General features: G+C 42.7%; 2 protein-coding genes across 5 annotated transcripts; both read right to left on the bottom strand.

Annotated features, from left to right (window-relative positions):
* Positions 1-735: 735 nt before the first annotated feature.
* On the bottom strand, positions 736-4,171 carry akr1a1a (aldo-keto reductase family 1, member A1a (aldehyde reductase)). Its single transcript, XM_010773908.1, has 7 exons — positions 4,085-4,171; positions 2,826-2,923; positions 2,609-2,728; positions 1,885-2,036; positions 1,591-1,786; positions 1,459-1,508; positions 736-889 (listed from the first exon to the last, which is right to left on the bottom strand). The coding sequence occupies exons 2-7, from the start codon at positions 2,904-2,906 to the stop codon at positions 736-738; spliced, it is 753 nt and encodes a 250-aa protein (XP_010772210.1). The 5' UTR covers positions 2,907-2,923; positions 4,085-4,171.
* Positions 4,172-6,746: 2,575 nt separating this feature from the next.
* On the bottom strand, positions 6,747-15,725 carry dnajb5 (DnaJ heat shock protein family (Hsp40) member B5). Of its 4 annotated transcripts, none has more exons than XM_010773904.1 (4): positions 15,579-15,725; positions 13,715-13,983; positions 12,299-12,954; positions 6,747-7,272 (listed from the first exon to the last, which is right to left on the bottom strand). In XM_010773904.1, exons 2-4 carry the CDS (start codon positions 13,923-13,925, stop codon positions 7,039-7,041), a joined length of 1,101 nt encoding a protein of 366 aa, XP_010772206.1. In that variant the 5' UTR covers positions 13,926-13,983; positions 15,579-15,725; the 3' UTR covers positions 6,747-7,038. The 4 variants fall into 4 exon arrangements, with proteins under 4 accessions (XP_010772206.1, XP_010772205.1, XP_010772209.1 ...); XM_010773903.1 differs by lacking the exon at positions 15,579-15,725 and adding an exon at positions 15,094-15,317; XM_010773907.1 differs by lacking the exon at positions 15,579-15,725 and adding an exon at positions 15,094-15,317 and having other exon boundaries at positions 13,715-13,970.
* Positions 15,726-17,363: the final 1,638 nt, after the last annotated feature.

The raw sequence follows: 17,363 nt of genomic DNA, 5'->3' as shown, positions 1-17,363 counted from the left end.
TTTTCAGCCTCCCCCGGAAGATGTGCAAGCTTTCTGCTGTCCTTATTTCAATGGGGAGCTCATTCCACCATTTTGGAGCCAGGATAGCCAACCCACGTGTTTTTGCTGATGGCAACTTGGGTCCCCCTCGCAGTGCGGGTGCAGCGAGCTGTTTGGCTGATGCAGAGCGGAGTGCACGTGCTGGGGTGTACGGTTTAACCATGTCCTGGATGTAGGAAGGGCCAGATCCATTTTCACTCCTGTCTGGAGGGGGGCCTCATATCACAATGTCGCTTGGGGCCCCAAGTTGGCCAGGGGCGGCCCTGGATACACATGTGCAGCCTCGAAATTTCTCGCTACGAAGGATGCCGGGCTCGGTAGAATTCCAAGGAGCCTTGACATTGGAACAGTNAAAGTTTCAGGAAAAAAGATTTGCTCACTTTTTGTCCTGATCCATTTATATAAAAACCTGTCTGAAAATGAGCTGATCAGATTTTGGCCACTTTATGATCATCATAAAGTGGCCAAAATCTGATCAGCTCATTTTCAGACAGGTTTTTATATAAATGGATCAGGACAAAAAGTGAGCAAATCTTTTTTCCTGAAACTTTCAGAATGTCTTTACACAGAGGGGACACATGTTTGTGTGGAAAAGACATGAACAAGTGGATTTTGCATAATAGGTAAAGCAAAGAGGCCCGGGATGATCTGTTGTACATTTGAGCTCACAAGTTATTTGGAGGTTGAGGCTTTGTCTCACCTGAGTACGACCTGGGCCGGTGTTTTCTGATATCTCTGTGCGATGGCTGCTAGTCGAGGATCCGTCAGCAGACTCCGGTCACCTGGAGCGGCCCAGGGTCTGTCCCCGCTGCCCAGAGGACTGTAGGCCGTCACACACACTGCCACGGACCTGAGGAGGAGGTGTGTGTGCTCTGTTACTGTCAGTGGTGGAGGAAGGAGATCATTTACTGAATACTACTAATACCACACTGTGAAAAGGCCTGCTTTGAAAATACATTGCAATGTTTTTTAAGTTAAAGTAGGAAATATGATCATGAAATCGTACTTAAAAGTAAAATTGCAGAATGAGGTCCCATGTGACTGTTACTATTATACTAGTATATCTTAGCTGATAATAATCCTGAATTCCTTTTTTAATGTTTGGTTTCTCAGTGATTAGAAACCGATACATGAGATGGAATATTTAAAGAAATCATAAAAAAATGTATGAAGCTGGAGCCGGGATATGTGTTTTTTGTGAAGAATGACTAAAAGATAACTATAATCGTTTCCAGTTAATTGATTAATCCATTTTTTTCCAGTTGTTCTTGAATATAATATTGGTTAGTTTTATCTACAGGAAATACAATAAACTTCCACGAGATGTAGTGGAGTAGAAGTATAAAGTGACATAAAGTAAAAGTTACATTTGAATGAAAACAATATTTAATGGACTATAAAGAAAAGTGTCATACTGACCGACAGTGAGACAGGAGATCTGCTTGAGACAAATAAGGATGGCACTCCACCTGTGGCACAATAAGAAGGTTTTCAAGCCTATAAAAACGTTATCAAATGTATTTATTTTTGACCATAAGAGCCAGATGGTACCTGGTTCACCACAGGGGCGTGTCTGGCCGTGCTGATGATGTCATCCATCTGCCTGGCGTTGAAGTTGGAGAGTCCGATAGCTTTCACCAGACCTTCGTCCACCAGGCTCTCCATGGCTGCCCAGGTGTCTCTGTAGTGTGTGTCAGAGTAACAAATACTTCCATCGTCCCTTCGAGGCATCAGCTCCTTCCCCCGCCTGAAACATCCACATAATGAAAATATGTCATATCACTCTGATCTACACGATGACAGCCGATCAGAGCCTGAGGCAGTGAAGTGTGTGCAGCGGCTCACTGGAAGGCCATGGGCCAGTGCATGAGGTACAGGTCCAGGTAGGAGAGACCCAGGTGGGCCAGGCTGGTCCTGCAGGCCTCCTCCACATCCTCCGGGTCATGCTTGGTGTTCCACAGTTTGGATGTTACAAACACATCCTCACGACGCAGAGCCTGGAGGGGGAAGGATCATGGGTGGAGAACATATGTTCAATACAGGGAAATACCTGATAGTTGAAGGATTGAGCTACACGTTTGAACCAGAAAGCATGAACAAGTTTCAGCTCTGATTTTGATATTCATGAGGTTTATGAGTAAATACTTAATTAGGTTTTGCTCAACTTTGACCCCCTTTTACGTCAATACATTTGAGTTGTGTCAGCTTTTAGGTTCTTCTTCGATCATTGAGCTGAGTGTGAGAGTTCTTTAGTATTTCAAGGTAAAACAGGGAGAGTAACTGAAATACAAATGATCTTTTTAGGGGTGAAGTATTCCTTTAATCCTAAACATAACACTTACTATACTCGATTTACCAAAGCCATAATAACTTAGAAACTAAATATATACAATGATGTTCACTCTGTTTGAGCTTTACCAACACAAATAATCAAATTCCACTGTTTGGTTGAAAGCACCAGAGAAAGCACGTGAGTGGATCTTCAGGTACACTTGTTTTTTCAACTGCTGTTTCCAAGGTCAAGCATGAACTCAACGCCTGATTTAAGCTCAACCAGAGTTTTCCTCACCTTCCCGGAGCCGACCCTGAGAGACAGAGCCTCCCCCACCTCCTGCTCGTTGCTGTACGCAGCAGCACAGTCAATGTGTCTGTACCCACAATCCAACGCTGCCAGCACGGCCTGCTTCACCTGAGGACACATGGACACAGACAAAACACTCGTTTTCATCACATGACAATTTCCAGAAATGTGATTCAAAACCTGTGTGGGGGTTTTATAGCCCTACCTGTCCTGGAGCACTCTTCCATGTGCCGAGTCCGACCACGGGCATCCTCTGCCCCGTGGAGAGGGTCAAGAAGTCGCTCATGTTTCAGCCTTGAAGACCTGAAGGGGACAGACAGAGAAGTGAGGTGTTCACATTTCGACTCCTGTGGGACCGACCCAGTCATCATGACTAAGTACTAATACTTTGTTACTGATTATCACTCGGAATTCATTAACTCCAGCACTTCAGCAGGGGCTGTGCAGTGGTGAAGGGAAACTTAAGTACATTTCCTCAAGTACTGTACTCAAGTATCATTTTGAGGTATTTGTACTTACTTGAGGATTCTCATTTTGTACTTTAATTCCACTACATTTATTTAGTACCTTTAGTTACTTTGCAGATTTGGATTAATGATGTGAAATATATTCAACACTTAAATCAGACTTTAGTCACAACTGGAGTAAATTCACAATCTACCCTGCAGTATACAAAGTATTTAAAACTAGCTGCACCTTTACCAGCTTTGATAAACACATTAATGCATCAATAATTATTATCAAAACATATGATGATATTATTCTGAAATTGACCAATCTGCATAACGAGTATTTTTACTTTTGGTACTTTGAGTATATTTTGATGCTTATACTTTTGTACTTTTACTTGAGTAACATTTTGATGCAGGACTTTCACTTGTAACAGAGTATTCCTACACTCTGCTACTTCTCCTTTTACTGAAGTACAAGATCTGAGTACTTCTCCCACCTCTGGCTGTGTGTTCATACACTCCAGCCATTAGCCATCACACATGTCTATAAAAAGACACAGCAGACAGCAGCAAAACAATATAAATCATTTGGTGGCCTGTTTTTTGTTATTTGTTTTATCCACTCTCTGTGTCTCAGTGGAGATATAAACCCTCTGCCCTATCGCCAGAAATAGATGGTTCAGGTATTTGGCATTAGTCACAGTGCGGTGTTACTGCAGCACATCTCACAGCCTTTCAATGGGTCGCTAATGGTCTGCTATATTTTTATCATGTGATGCAAACACACACACACACACACACACACACACACACACACACACACACACACACACACACACACACACACACACACACACACACACAATTTGTTTCACATGATCGAGTCAGTTAACACAGATCACCTGCCTCCTGACCCAGCAGCACAACACAGCATGTCATTCATTAATGCTTTACATTAAACATGAAGTGAGTTATTGTCTATTTGTTTTTAAGTTTAGACTTTAGTTCCTACCTGTAATAGCTCTGGTAGACGGAGCGGTGATCAGCGGAGGGTATAGCTGTCCATCTGGATTTGAACAGAGGTCAAAGTCTGCCTCCGTTGTTTATCTGTAACTCAAACTCGGGGAAAATGGCCAAACTCTGCTCAACAAAAAACAGAAAGTTAAATATTTATTGGTGATGTTTGATCAAACAAGATTCTTAAAACAATTTCTTATCTCCATTTGTTGGTTAAAGCAGATCTGTCAGTTCGTTCACACATCATTTAGTTTTCTACTGATGTTATTCTGGGTTGAGAAACCTAGTTATTTTTAAAGCTTATGATCATCTTTATTCCTAAACCTCTCTGCCAGACATATCTGTACCAACAGAGAATGAGCTGTGGTGGAAGAAGTACTCTTGGAAACGATGGAAAAAACTGCATTACTGGAAAAATCCAACAGTTAATTGTACCAAAAAAGACTTATTCTGCACAGAAGTGCCCCCTGTGATTGATATTTTATTATAAGGTGCAATATTCAATCTAATAGGTCTAAGCATCCATGGTTTACAGTAAGCAGCATTTTACTGTTGTAACAGGTCAGTTGTCTATACAGTTCAGTTTTGGTCCACTGGTTCTGAACCCAGGGGCCCCTCTCAAGGAGCCACCGTCAGGCAGAAAAGCCGAAAAACAAAGTTCTGCAACACACACTTTTTAATACATTTGTTGGGCTTGTCTTTAACGGCATAATGTCCAACTTTACCTTTTTGAATCACAGAAAACAAACAAAACCATGTTAGGTGTTTGGAGGGAAAATCTCTCCTAGATGGAACTGCTAAAGTTTCCTAAGCTCTTATTTTAAGTATTTTCAAAACAAATCCTGTTTTAAGATAAGATAAGAGGTACTTTATTGATCCCAAATTGCGAAATGTTTGCGTTGCAGCATAAACAAACAAAATAAGGCATTGCACATAAGTAGAAATTAAAGAGTAGAAATAAACAATACTAGAAATTAAACATCTCAAAATAGAATTAAAACAGCATTAAAAAGTAGAAAATATAAAGTAGACTGTGAAGATAAAACATCTATAAACTCTGACAAGTATTTTATTGAACCTCAAAAGTCCCTATAGTTGTGTAAACACATGTTAACATACTTATTAATGTAAGAATGTGAGGTGCAAATGCTGTTAACATACTCGGGGAGGTGATCATTCTTGAATGAGAAACTCAAATGACACACACTGTAAGTTCACACATTTGGTTTATTTGTAGCTATTTTGAAAAGATCATAAATATTATTGAATGCACCTAAGCAGTGACAGGCTTCCAGCAGCTGCAATTGTGCTTCCTGTTATCGCCACAGTCCCCCCCTCCCAGGCCCCGAGCAGCAGGACGCTCACACCCAAGTCATTCAAGTCTTTCCCACCATCTCATAGTTAGTCAATTTGTCTTGAATGACATAAAAGTGCATTTATCAACATGTTTCAACAAACATTTTCCCATTGACGTGATATATGACCTTCTGCTGCTGCCTGCATGAAACCATTCTCACACATACATCATATCTCTGTCGTACAGTAGGAAGACCTGAAGAGAGGATCAGAGCCCCCTGCAGCTCAGACAGAGAACGGCAGCTGCAATGTTTAAAAAAAACGGTTTCCTAAACATCAAAACACATTTGATGTACACATGTTACAGAAGAAACAAGCAGATATCAAAAACCATGAAACCAAGTAGACACAGAATTGGTCTACATTGGCACTGCCTCCAGTAGCACCGAGATATGGCCTTCAAATGGCACAGGAGGCATCAGAATAAATAAAGCTGTGTTTCCCAGAGAAAGCTCCACTGTTTACTACAGGCTTCAGATATATTCCTATACAGCCTGTACTTGTATGGCACTTAACAGGGATGCACTGGCAAATTTCAGCAATTTTCTCTCCAAAAATGAAGGTTGTCCAAGATCACCAGTTGTTATTGTCTAAAAAAGCATAGGGCATCGTCTGTGCTGGTTGTGTTTATTACAGTGTAACATTGTGTGTGTATGTGTGTTCACATACGTGTGTTATGACACCGTGCTAAGGCACCTGAATGTCCCTCAGATAGCAAGCCAGGCAGTTCAGAAGGGAAAGCACCCATATGATGTGTAGATTGTATTGTCCGAGCTTACACTGCTGTTATTGTCCATGATTGTCATACCTAGATTTTCCAATGAAGCGGAGATACGCTCATATTGTTTGGAGTAGAGCAGTACTATAAATGCGCAGTGAATCACGCATCAGTATACAGCTGATTATAGGAGACGACAAAATGGCCTACAAACTAGTAGGCGGCAAATAGGGGGGAAGGGGTTAAGTTAAAACCGGGGTTTGCACTAAACACACTGCTGGTACACTCAAGGTACAAATAAATAAACCTCTTTAAAACTTCCTTCAGAAAGAAAAAACCTGGAAAAAGGTTTCGTTAAAAACAAAAAGAAAGATCTTACACTTCATCCTATCACAAAAAGTTGAGGATCAGAGAGTTGGACAGCATATAAAACCCACTGACAAATCCGTAAAAAAACTGTGTTAAGAGAAAAACAGCTCATGGTGCTGAGCCCACCCTCAACACAACTCTGCTGCTCGGCTCTCTCTGTGTGTGTGTGTGTGTGTGTGTGTGTGTGTGTGTGTGTGTGTGTGTGTGTGTGTGTGTGTGTGTGTGTGTGTGTGTGTGTGTGTGTGTGTTTGTGTGTGTTTGATTGGGCCTGAAAACAAAACAAAGATGAATAATTACATCCTGATTCTGCCACTCATCTTGGCATTGTTCCTCCGTCCTCCCACTGCAAAGTCCCTTCAAACAGCAGCGTCTGTTCGATGCTTCGTGCGTCAACTGAGGACATCAGGAAGTGGGAAGGGAAACTACAATAAGGGTCAGAAGGGTTGAGAACTAGGGTTTGGGTCATTTAGTCTGAAGTGAGGTAATGGGGGGTACGGTGAGTCCTCCTATGACTGGGGGAGATGTTGTCTGATAATCTCTCTGGACTGAGGGGGAATTCTGTCGGGAAAACGGACAGAGAACTCCACGATGAGGTCGCCGCGCTGTGACGGGTTCTTTGGGAACGGCAGGCCTTCCCCTCTGAGTCGCTTCACCGTCCCCGGCTTGATGATGTCGTGACACGGGAGCGAGATGATGCGGTTTTCCAACGTGGGAATGCTAACTGTGCAGCCACACAACGCCTGGAGAGGAAGAGAGGGGAGGGTTCAAATGAAAATGTGAATTTGTCTTTTTGCCAAGTAGGTTTTCACATACAAGGAATTTGCTTTGGTTTATGTGTTTCCATAAACATAGAAAGAGAAAAAAAAAGTTAAATAAAAGCAAATTAAAAAAATTAAAACAGATGAAAAATCTATTGTAAAAATGTTTTTAAAAACCCATAACAATTGAAACAAAGGAAACACAACAAGAATATGACAAATTACTGTGAAGAAATAGTAACATATGCACAGTATATCTGGGTTAAAAGTAAAAGAGCCGTGCAGTTAACATTTTGAGTAGGAAGGAAATGCCAAAGCCGTGAATATCTCAATGACTTCATGTTTCCATGAACTCAAGACTTTAGCTTATCTTCTCTCAGTATGTCATCTGAACATTTCAAACTTCCATGCGTCTGTTCTGTTCATTGTGTGTCTGTGTGTGTCTGTGTAGGTAGAAGTGTGCGTGAGTGTGTAGTTGTGTGAGTGTTGGAGGGGCTTCACATTGCACAAGGGGTCTAATTTAAGCAACGGTCTCATAGCCGGGACTAATGAAGTGAGGCAGGAATCGGCTGAGCTCGTAAATAGTTGGAGGGCTTGTCAGATGGGCTGGCAGGGCAAGGAGAGACACACACACTCACGCACACATACACACATACACACACACACACACACACACATACCATTTATACATCACTTCAGGGGACATTACATTGACTTACATGCATTTCCTGGAGACTTATCCTAACCTTAACCATAACCAACACATGCCTAACCCTAACCCTTACCCTTACCCTAACCCTAATCCTAAACCTAACCAAGTCTTCACCCTAAAATTAATGATTCCCCTCATGGGGACCTCCAATTTGTCCCCATAAGGGAAGCGAGTCCCCCACACGTGACAGATTTAGGTCCCCACAAGTATAGTAATGCTAGGCCACACACACACACACACACACACACACACACACACACACACACACACACACACACACACACACCCCCCTAACCCTGACCATACGCTATTAGTCTGATCTTTGGTTACCAATTTAGCATGGGAACAAGTTAAGATTGGCCAATTATCAATGATTGATTATTGCTTTGATTCAATTTAAAACACAAGGTACATCTGAGGCAGATGAACTAAAGAGAAGTGATTACAATTCATCCAGAGGGGAAGGTGATAGTTTACTAGTTATTGGGACTTTTCAGCAAAATCACCAAACGGTGGTGCTAAAGGAAAGTTAGGGGATCACTAAAGTCCTTGTATTGTCTGGGAAGCATGAATCCCTTTCAGGCAGAGGTAATGGCATGTGTAAGAGATGAGATAAACCATGAGATAAAGCATTTGTGTGGTACCGGAGAGAATTAAAAAGACATCAAAAGAGGCTGAATACTCTATTAAGAGAGGAATTCATGTTGAGATGTTCTGCTCATTAATGTCTAAGACACACTTCATCAAGCTATGAAGCTCATTAAGTCGTTGATGTATCCTTCTCAGTCCAAAGCATACCAAGTCTTTACACTCCCGAGGTATTTAGTCTGTCATGATGTAATAGTGATTCTACCGGGATTGGCACATGCTTAACCTCTCACACCAGGTCCCTGTCGTCATGCCACCAATGTTGTATCAAAGCTCCTGGAGATGTTTTATGTCTAGTCTGACGTGTTAACAGTTGGAGTTCAGTCGGGCAGAGCAGCTGCTTCTCAGGACAGACAGAGTTTTCCAGCCATAACATCATCCTCCTTTTACACGCTACATACATGATAAGTGAGTAAGCCTGTGACTGTGATGGAGACTCATCCTCTTGCTATGAACACGTCCATTCACGAACACAAGTCTTACACACAGACAGGTTGCCATGACGTTAGCAGCTGATATGAGGACCCACTGATTACATAAGCCTGAGCTCAGACAACCACTCTAGAGACACCAAAACACACACACACACACACACACACACACACACACACACACACACACACACACACACACACACACACACACACACACACACACACACACACACACCATTTGAATTGGCTATACTTTTACAGATGACCTTCATTCCTTTAGGGTCACATCCTAATGTTAAACATCTTTCTTACATGGCACCTGGCAGTTATGATCAGCTGTTTTTAAACAAAAGGACTCGTTAAAAGTCTACTCATAATCCAAAATGTGTTGACTAAGCTTCATTAGTGAACTATTCAAGTCGAAGACAATAATCCCCAACTATTATGATAATCCATGAATTGTTTTTTAATCAAAAACGTCTTCTAAATTATCAAGAATTCCTGCGTTTCTATGCTTTACATAACATTAAACTGAATATCTTTTTGTTTTGGACTGAAAAAACAAGACATTTAAAGACATCAACGTGGACTTTGACAAACTAGGATGGATATATTTAGCTATTTCCTGACATTTTATAAAACAAATGATTGATGGAGAAAATAATAAGCAAAGCTGTGGGCCATCTATTCAGCTTCTGCTGTGTTTAAGTATTTGCATAACAATTACTAAAATATGCGTATGCTTCCTCACTCCCACTGACTGAACATATTCTACCATCACGGAAAAACTGTATACTTGCCTTTTTAATTGATATCAGAAGTGTTGCTGTAAATGGCCCACTTTGCCTTTGGAGGCTCACAGCTACAGTTAGCACCTACGTGTGTTTTGGACGTGGGTTTTCGCTGCTGAGCTGAGTGACAGGAGCTAGACATGCACGTTCACAGATGATACCAACACACTGCAGAGGGACCATTAACGGCAGAAAGACCCAAATATAGGTCCATCTCAAGGAAATCAATGTGTCAAATTCCTGCTAAGCTCTCTAACTGCTTCTGAGTGCTGTCAAGGTGAAGACATCGCAGGGCTGCCTCTAGCAAAGCAGAGTCTCCGAGGAGTTTACAGCGAGGTCAAACGAGTTTGGCGGCACTAAATAAAAACTGCTCACCGGGACATGCTTCAGGCTGTAAACAAACCTGAGCATGGTGATCATACAGGGGGCGAAATGAGACTATAGACTGCACAATAACCAATATTGTTGTTGTTTAGAATGGGCACTGATTGGAAACAATCATCTTGTTGGCCTGGTTTATTATATACGGGTGCATTGCATAACATCTGCAACATTATATATGGCCTGTGTGCAGCATGTTGCCGTTGCTTCCTGAATCACATCGTCAGGAAAGCAGAGTGGAGCAGAGGAATATGAGCTCTTATTTGCTTTGGATACTGAATCATCTGACCCACTTCCCTAATATTCCCAAGATAGCCCGTCCACCCCCTATTCTCAGCTCCACTTCTCTCCCCCATCCCGTCTTGAGCTGCATCAGAATTGAGTCTCTTATCTGGCTGCCATAAGAGCAGAGGACTTAGCTGCAGTGGAAACTTAATCGTTGTGGGTTTGTTCAAAAGCCATCTCCTGCTTAGTGCCACTTAATCAACTGCACTGTGCCCTCATTAAATAGACTGTCTTCATGACGTGCAGGGACCCTTGTTTACCATTGAATGAACTCATGGAGTCGGTGCTGCTTTTAGAGGGAAAATGTTCAAAATGTGTTTGAGTGGAGAACAAACTACTCTCCCTGACATCTCCGACTCTTTGATAACACCTGCCATTAAGCCAGCCATGTGAAGCGCAGGCCAGTGAATGGCAGCGCTATTCTGCCAGCAGAGCAGAGCTGTGCTGGACCCGATGCCCCCGTAGGAGCGGCTAATTAAATGTCCTGCCAGTCACATTAATAGCAGCCTGGATTGTCACCACTGTCACACTACAATTAATCTTTAACAACCGAGTGTGTTTGCAAATATCCTTGAAGATGCAATAGAGTGTGCGCCCAAGTGGATGTTTGCCTGTGTGTAGTTTTGTTGTGCCTGCCTGCATGTGCGTGTATGGATATTAATTCATACAGCAGTGCAGAACAAGTGAGGAGGATGGCTCTGTGCCGGTCGCACAAGGACAACACATTCTGCTGCTCCTCTCACACTGCAGCGACAGAGACTCTGCCGCTCACTGATCCTGGCTTCAGCAACACACACACACACACACACACACACACACACACACACACACACACACACACACACACACACACACACACACACACACACTCCCTCGTTAACATGACATGTATCCACCTACCCGAGAAATAGTAATAGCCTTATATTAAAGTCACACCTTTTCACCATTTGACAAGATATGAATGATACAAAGAAAAGGCCATTTTTAGATTTTCATCCAAGCCTTTGCAGCTTGTTAGAAATTAAAATCAATGTTTTATGGCATAATTTAGTTAGAACATACCGTCAGTTTAAATGCTATTTTATTCTGGAAAAAACCGGTAGTTCTCAATACAACGTTTTTATTCTGAAAATTCTTCATGACGACTTCCGGGATTACCGTCCATTAGTATCATTAAAGTGGCTATTGACGCCGTTAACATGTATTACATATAAAGTTATGAAAGTGATAAGGAGGAGAAAGGGCATGTGGAAGTAAGCAATGAATGTAAAATGTCGAAATCCTCCGTTTAACGCAATATCGGACACAGAAGAACGAGGGGGAAGTCTCCTACGTCACCACAACCCCCAGAGAGGAGGAGCAAACAGCCAGCAAGCGGGAAGGACGAATACTTGTGGGGTCTCTTCTGCACGGCCGACCACTGCGAGAGGAAGCTGCAGCCTTTCTCTCCTCACCTGAACAATATTCTGCTTGTAACACTACCACGCCTTTTTTAATTAAAGTACCCATTTGAACCTTCTCAGAGACTCCATTTAGTCTCCTTTTAAAGCTTCTCTCCTGGACGCGAGAATAACGACCATAGTTATCAACCTCGATGAATGCATTCACTTTTCCGTCTGGTTTGCTCCAGTGGGAATCAAACTTCCAACCTCAGCAACATTATCTACTAATTTGCATGCACTGAGACAAAGAGAGAGCACTACAGATAGACAGATGAGCAGAGGCACAAAAGAGAGAGATGATGGATGACAACGCACCTCTTTTAGAGTGATCTTGCAGTTAAAAATGATATTGGAACCGTCTCTCTTTAAGTGGACGTGCCCTTTGTCTTTCAGCACAAAGGCTATGTCGGCAGGAATGTTCTCAGGGGTCTCGTCCCCCTCCTTGGGGAAGGTGATCTTGGTCCCCTCCTTCCATCCCTTCTTGATGATAATGTTGAGGATCTTGTCCTCTGTCCTCATGCTGCGGCCGTCCGGGTTCAGCCTGCGCCGCGTGATCTTCATTCGCTTCGTGCAGCCGTGGAAGATCTCTTCCAGCGAGACCTTCAGCTCGTGGACCACCGGGGGGTCCTGATGCTTTCGCCCTGTCCCCAGGCGCTCTGAGTGCACCCCCCGCCTCCTGCGACCCTCTCCTGGGAAGCCGTTGTTCACCCCCGCTGGGAAGCCGAACTGTCTCCCGATATGAGCGAAGGGGTCTTCCTCTTCCATGTCCATGTCCTGCTCTGCGTCGTGGTCGTTGTGAAAGGAGAATCCGTTGGAGCGGCTGTGGCTGCGGTTGGAGCCAAAAAACATGTCGAAGGGGTTGGAGCCGCCAAAAAAGGAGGCGAAGGTGGCGTGGGGGTCTCCATGGAAGGTGTAGTGGTACGTTGAGCTGCCAGGAATACCTGAAGTGCTGCTGCCGCCATTCCTCAAACCTGAAAGAAATAGGAGAGAGAGGAACGTGAGACGTGCAAAACACCAAATGTGCTGAAAAACACGCATCAAAATGAAGTCAGATACCAGACACAGGACCGTGTCCAGAAAAGACTTTGTGTGGGTAAGAGCACAGAGAAGAGCACAGCCCACGTGGGCAGGTAAATCCCACAGCATCAGTGATCTGCACACAGCCCTGGTGGTGGTGGTGGAATTCATCAAATACCAGGTCACTCCATCCAACACCCACACACCTTTTCAACAGAGACACATGCATGAAACACCCACAAATGTTCAGCAGCCGCCGCTATTCATAACTCAACCACGTAATGATCTTAAGCCATCTGTCTGTCAGCTAACACACACACACACACACACACACACACACACACACACACACACACACACACACACACACACACACACACACACACACTACACTAGCAGCTGAGACTATGAGGTATTAGAGCTAGCAAGTTCTGTTGACACTGAAGACAACAATCACACACACGTTTCAGCACATACACACACTTACAAGAAAGCATGGAAGAACACAGTATCATTACTTGAGTGATTGACCCCCCTCCCCTCCCCCCAAAGCCCTTTACTATGATATAACATGCTGTTCCTGATCTATTTTAATAACAGCTTAATACATCATAACGCATGTATAACAAGGCCTCTGACCGCTTTCAGTCTGTGATCATACACAGACAGACAGGATCAAACCCAGACATGAACCCCCCCCTGCCCCCTACTCACCTTCCTCTCCTAGCTGATCATAGACCACCCTCTTCTTGTGGTCGCTGAGTACCTCATAGGCCTCTGCGATCTCCTTGAACTTCTCCTCTGCGTTGGCGTCCTTGTTCTTGTCGGGGTGGAAGCGCAGGGCCATGCGTCGGTAGGCCTTCTTGATCTCATCCTCGTTGGAGCCCTTGGAGATGCCCAGGGTCTTGTAGTAGTCCTTTCCCATTGCTGCACACACTGTCGGGATTGGGACCCCCCTCTTCAGCTCAGGCTGTGGTCAGTCACTGGTGAGAGATACCAGGCTACTGTCAGAGTTTTATAACACTTTTCACAGAAGATGCTGGACAGATTAGCAGCATAATGTCCTATCTCCATCTTCAGAGCTTTACTGTGAAATATATTTGGCAATAGTTAGATTTGGGAACACTGAGTGCTAGTTAAGGCTGCTATATCTCATGTCGATTCACGTTTTGGTCTATAAATTGTCAGATGATGGTGAAAATTCAACTCAAAGCCCAAGATGACATCCTCAACACGAAGACATAGTTAACTGTCATAAAGGAGTAAACTATCCAGAAAGTACTCACATTAAAGAAGAGGGAATTAGGTAATTTTTACATTTTATTTTCTTAATAAATAACTCTTGGCAATTAATCAATTCAAAAAATGTGTTACGTTTATAGTAATAGTTGACAACTATTTGATGAATGGATTAATCTTCAGCTCCATTGTTGGTTTTACTATCTGTTGCTATGGGGATGTGGTGGTAGCTGAGCTGATGCAGAGGAATCCCCTTTATCTGCTTTATGAAGAGGATCTCCATATCAGCTCGGACCAGCAGGTTAGCTATTAATAACACCTACTTTGATTTATTTAAAATGCACTTATTTTGAAATCTGATTTTGTGCAATGAATAGAAATGACTTGGCTTCTGGCTGATCCCAGATCTGCTGCCAGCTGGAGACACAACGTGTCAGACAAACACCTTCACTGCGGAGCCTCGGAGCAGCACACACTGATCCTCTGTTCACCAGAAGTGGACGGAGAAGCCTTACATAAAACGCTATGATAGTATTGTAGTCTGCTAATAATAACGTATTTCAGAGACAAAGAGATACCGGTGCGCTATACAAAGAAAGAGCCCACAGTCTTAAACTCCGACAATTCACACCAATAATTCATACCATCATTAACACCAACTATTTGGGTTAACCGACCAATAAACCCTATTATAGTTGTACTATAGTATAGTATAGAAGATCATTTGCCATAATTACCCATACAATGAAAAGAGAATATTAATGAGAGAAAGCCAGGCTCACCACGAGATCGAGACAACTCGATTACAGGGAAAAGAAAGAAAAGAAAGCAATGGAAAACAAAGATAATCCTACCCGAATGCTCAGCAATAAATGAAGAATATCACAACGACATGGTCCCGCTCCTCTCTGCTGTTTCTGCTGCCGCCCTGCACTGCTGGTGCTGGTCCTTATAAATTGACGTCAGGACGCCGGGAGGATCACAGTATCTGAAATAACCGGTGAGCAAACATCTGACGTTTCAGTGGAAAACCTCGGACAACTGCCCAGCCCGCCTGCCATAAACCCACATCCATCACACACCGACTGGAAATAGGACCGAAACCACCGGGCTACCATCAGGATTCAAAGGAAAATCCAATTGGGGGGAAAGTTCCTAATGTGTTTCAGTCATAAATATCGATTACATTGTCAATTTATTTATTTATCGAGGTAACACTTACAATCCTGTATAGCCTACTCCCTATGATCATGATCTTCCCCTTTCCAACATTTCGGGACTGAAATCTGAACGGATTAATTAGTACAAATATATTTTTTACATGTTTTGGTTTCCTTACCGAGCCCTGCCTTGTGTCCGATGGTCCCGTCTGAGAGTCTAAAAAAATCCCTTAGCAGTCTGGAGAGCAAACCCAGCCCTCTCCACCAGTAGCAACCAGCTCTTTGTTCAGGATCTGCTCACACACCCTCAGCACTCACACTGAGAGTTACGCTTAAGTTTGATTTAACAATTTGAATTATGAGCAGCTGCATTGCTTTAATTCCCTCATTGATGCACCAGTCTGAACAGGCATGTAAGAGGCAGGGCTTCAGTGTTCAGAGAAACAGAGTCATATTTAGATAGCGAGAGAGAGAGAGAGATACAGAGAGTCCTGATAAACGACAGAAAAGCAATCACCTGATAAAAAAAAGCAAAGTGCGTGATCGTGTGGTCGTGCCGGGGTTGGTAAACACTGCTGAGTCATGTGATGATTCTATGCTACTCATCATTTTGATCTTTTATATTTGTAAAGAACATCCTACTTTCACTGACACCAGACCAAGTTCACACCAACTTTAACAAGTTCATAATGTCCTGATCTAAAACCACACCCCCGATGACTTCAATGTGAACATCAAAATGACCCAGCTAACCCTAAAACTTGACCCATGCAGGATAATGCTATAGGGAAACCTGGTCCTGGGGTAAACACCAACACGTATTCAATTAAACTATTAGAAACCAGTTGTAAGGTTGGAGCTACAGGATTTCTGGGTCAGTTTTCCGCTTTCACTGGTATGATTTGACTGGATCTGCCAATTATTCACCTTTATACTACACCTTAACCTAACTATACTTTCAACAGGAACCCCAACCTCTACTTCATGCCCACAATCCAGATATAAACCAACATTAACTTTTATCCTGAAGGCCATACATTACAGATTAAATAACAGCCTACCAAGCTTTCTAAAAATCAAACGTAACACCAGGTCTGAGTCATTATTGATGACTTTTACCGATAAGTAGGTACTCAGTGGGGCGAAGTGGTGAAGTGCTTATGTTCTACTGGGTCAATGTGATAGAAAGAAGGAAAGAAAGAAAGACTCATTTAAGCCTGAGTCATCCTTCACCACCAGAGTGGCGAGGAGGTGCAAGAAAAGTGGGTGTCTCAATTGGAGGAGCCTGTCAGACACACACAAATAAACACTTGTTCTCACACACACATATGCATGTACTCTCACACACTAAACATTGAAAACAATGCAAGGACATAGAGAGAGACATTCCTGTGTGTCCAGCTGAGAGTGTGTTTGGGCTTCAGGGAGGGTCTTCAGGCCAGTGCAGCTGTCCCAGCAGAGCAACTGGTCAGCAGGAGTGTTGTCCATGAGGGCCCTCTGTTCGGGACACTGGGACATGTTGAAATCAAATGCAATGCACTTAGGGAAATATGCACCGACTGTGCCAAGTGTTTACTAATACTATTACTATAACTAAGTACTAATACCACAATGTAAAAATACTATGTAACAAACAGGGACAAGGAAATAGACATTGGGAATATTACTTTGACAAAATGTAAGTATATTCAAGAAAATCTACTGAAAAGTTAAAAAAAAAACTAGATATACACTATTATATACTCAGTTATAATTACTCATGCATCAATGTAAAATCAACATTTTACCTCTGCAGTTTTACGAGTCATTGGCCATTTGTATAACAGTGTAGCCAATTATTATTTTCATACTTAATTAATTGGCTGATTACTTTTGGATTAAAGGTTTGTTTGGCTTGTAATAAGTATTAAACAAATCATATTATGACAGCTCCAAATTTAAAATAATATAATCTTCATGTTTCA

The sequence above is a fragment of the Notothenia coriiceps genome, unplaced genomic scaffold (assembly GCF_000735185.1).
Source record: "Notothenia coriiceps isolate Sejong01 unplaced genomic scaffold, NC01 NC01_scaffold00013172, whole genome shotgun sequence".
Taxonomy (NCBI): Eukaryota; Metazoa; Chordata; class Actinopteri; order Perciformes; family Nototheniidae; genus Notothenia; species Notothenia coriiceps.
Note: the sequence above shows the minus strand (reverse complement) of the source record. Positions and strands in the feature narration are given on the sequence as shown.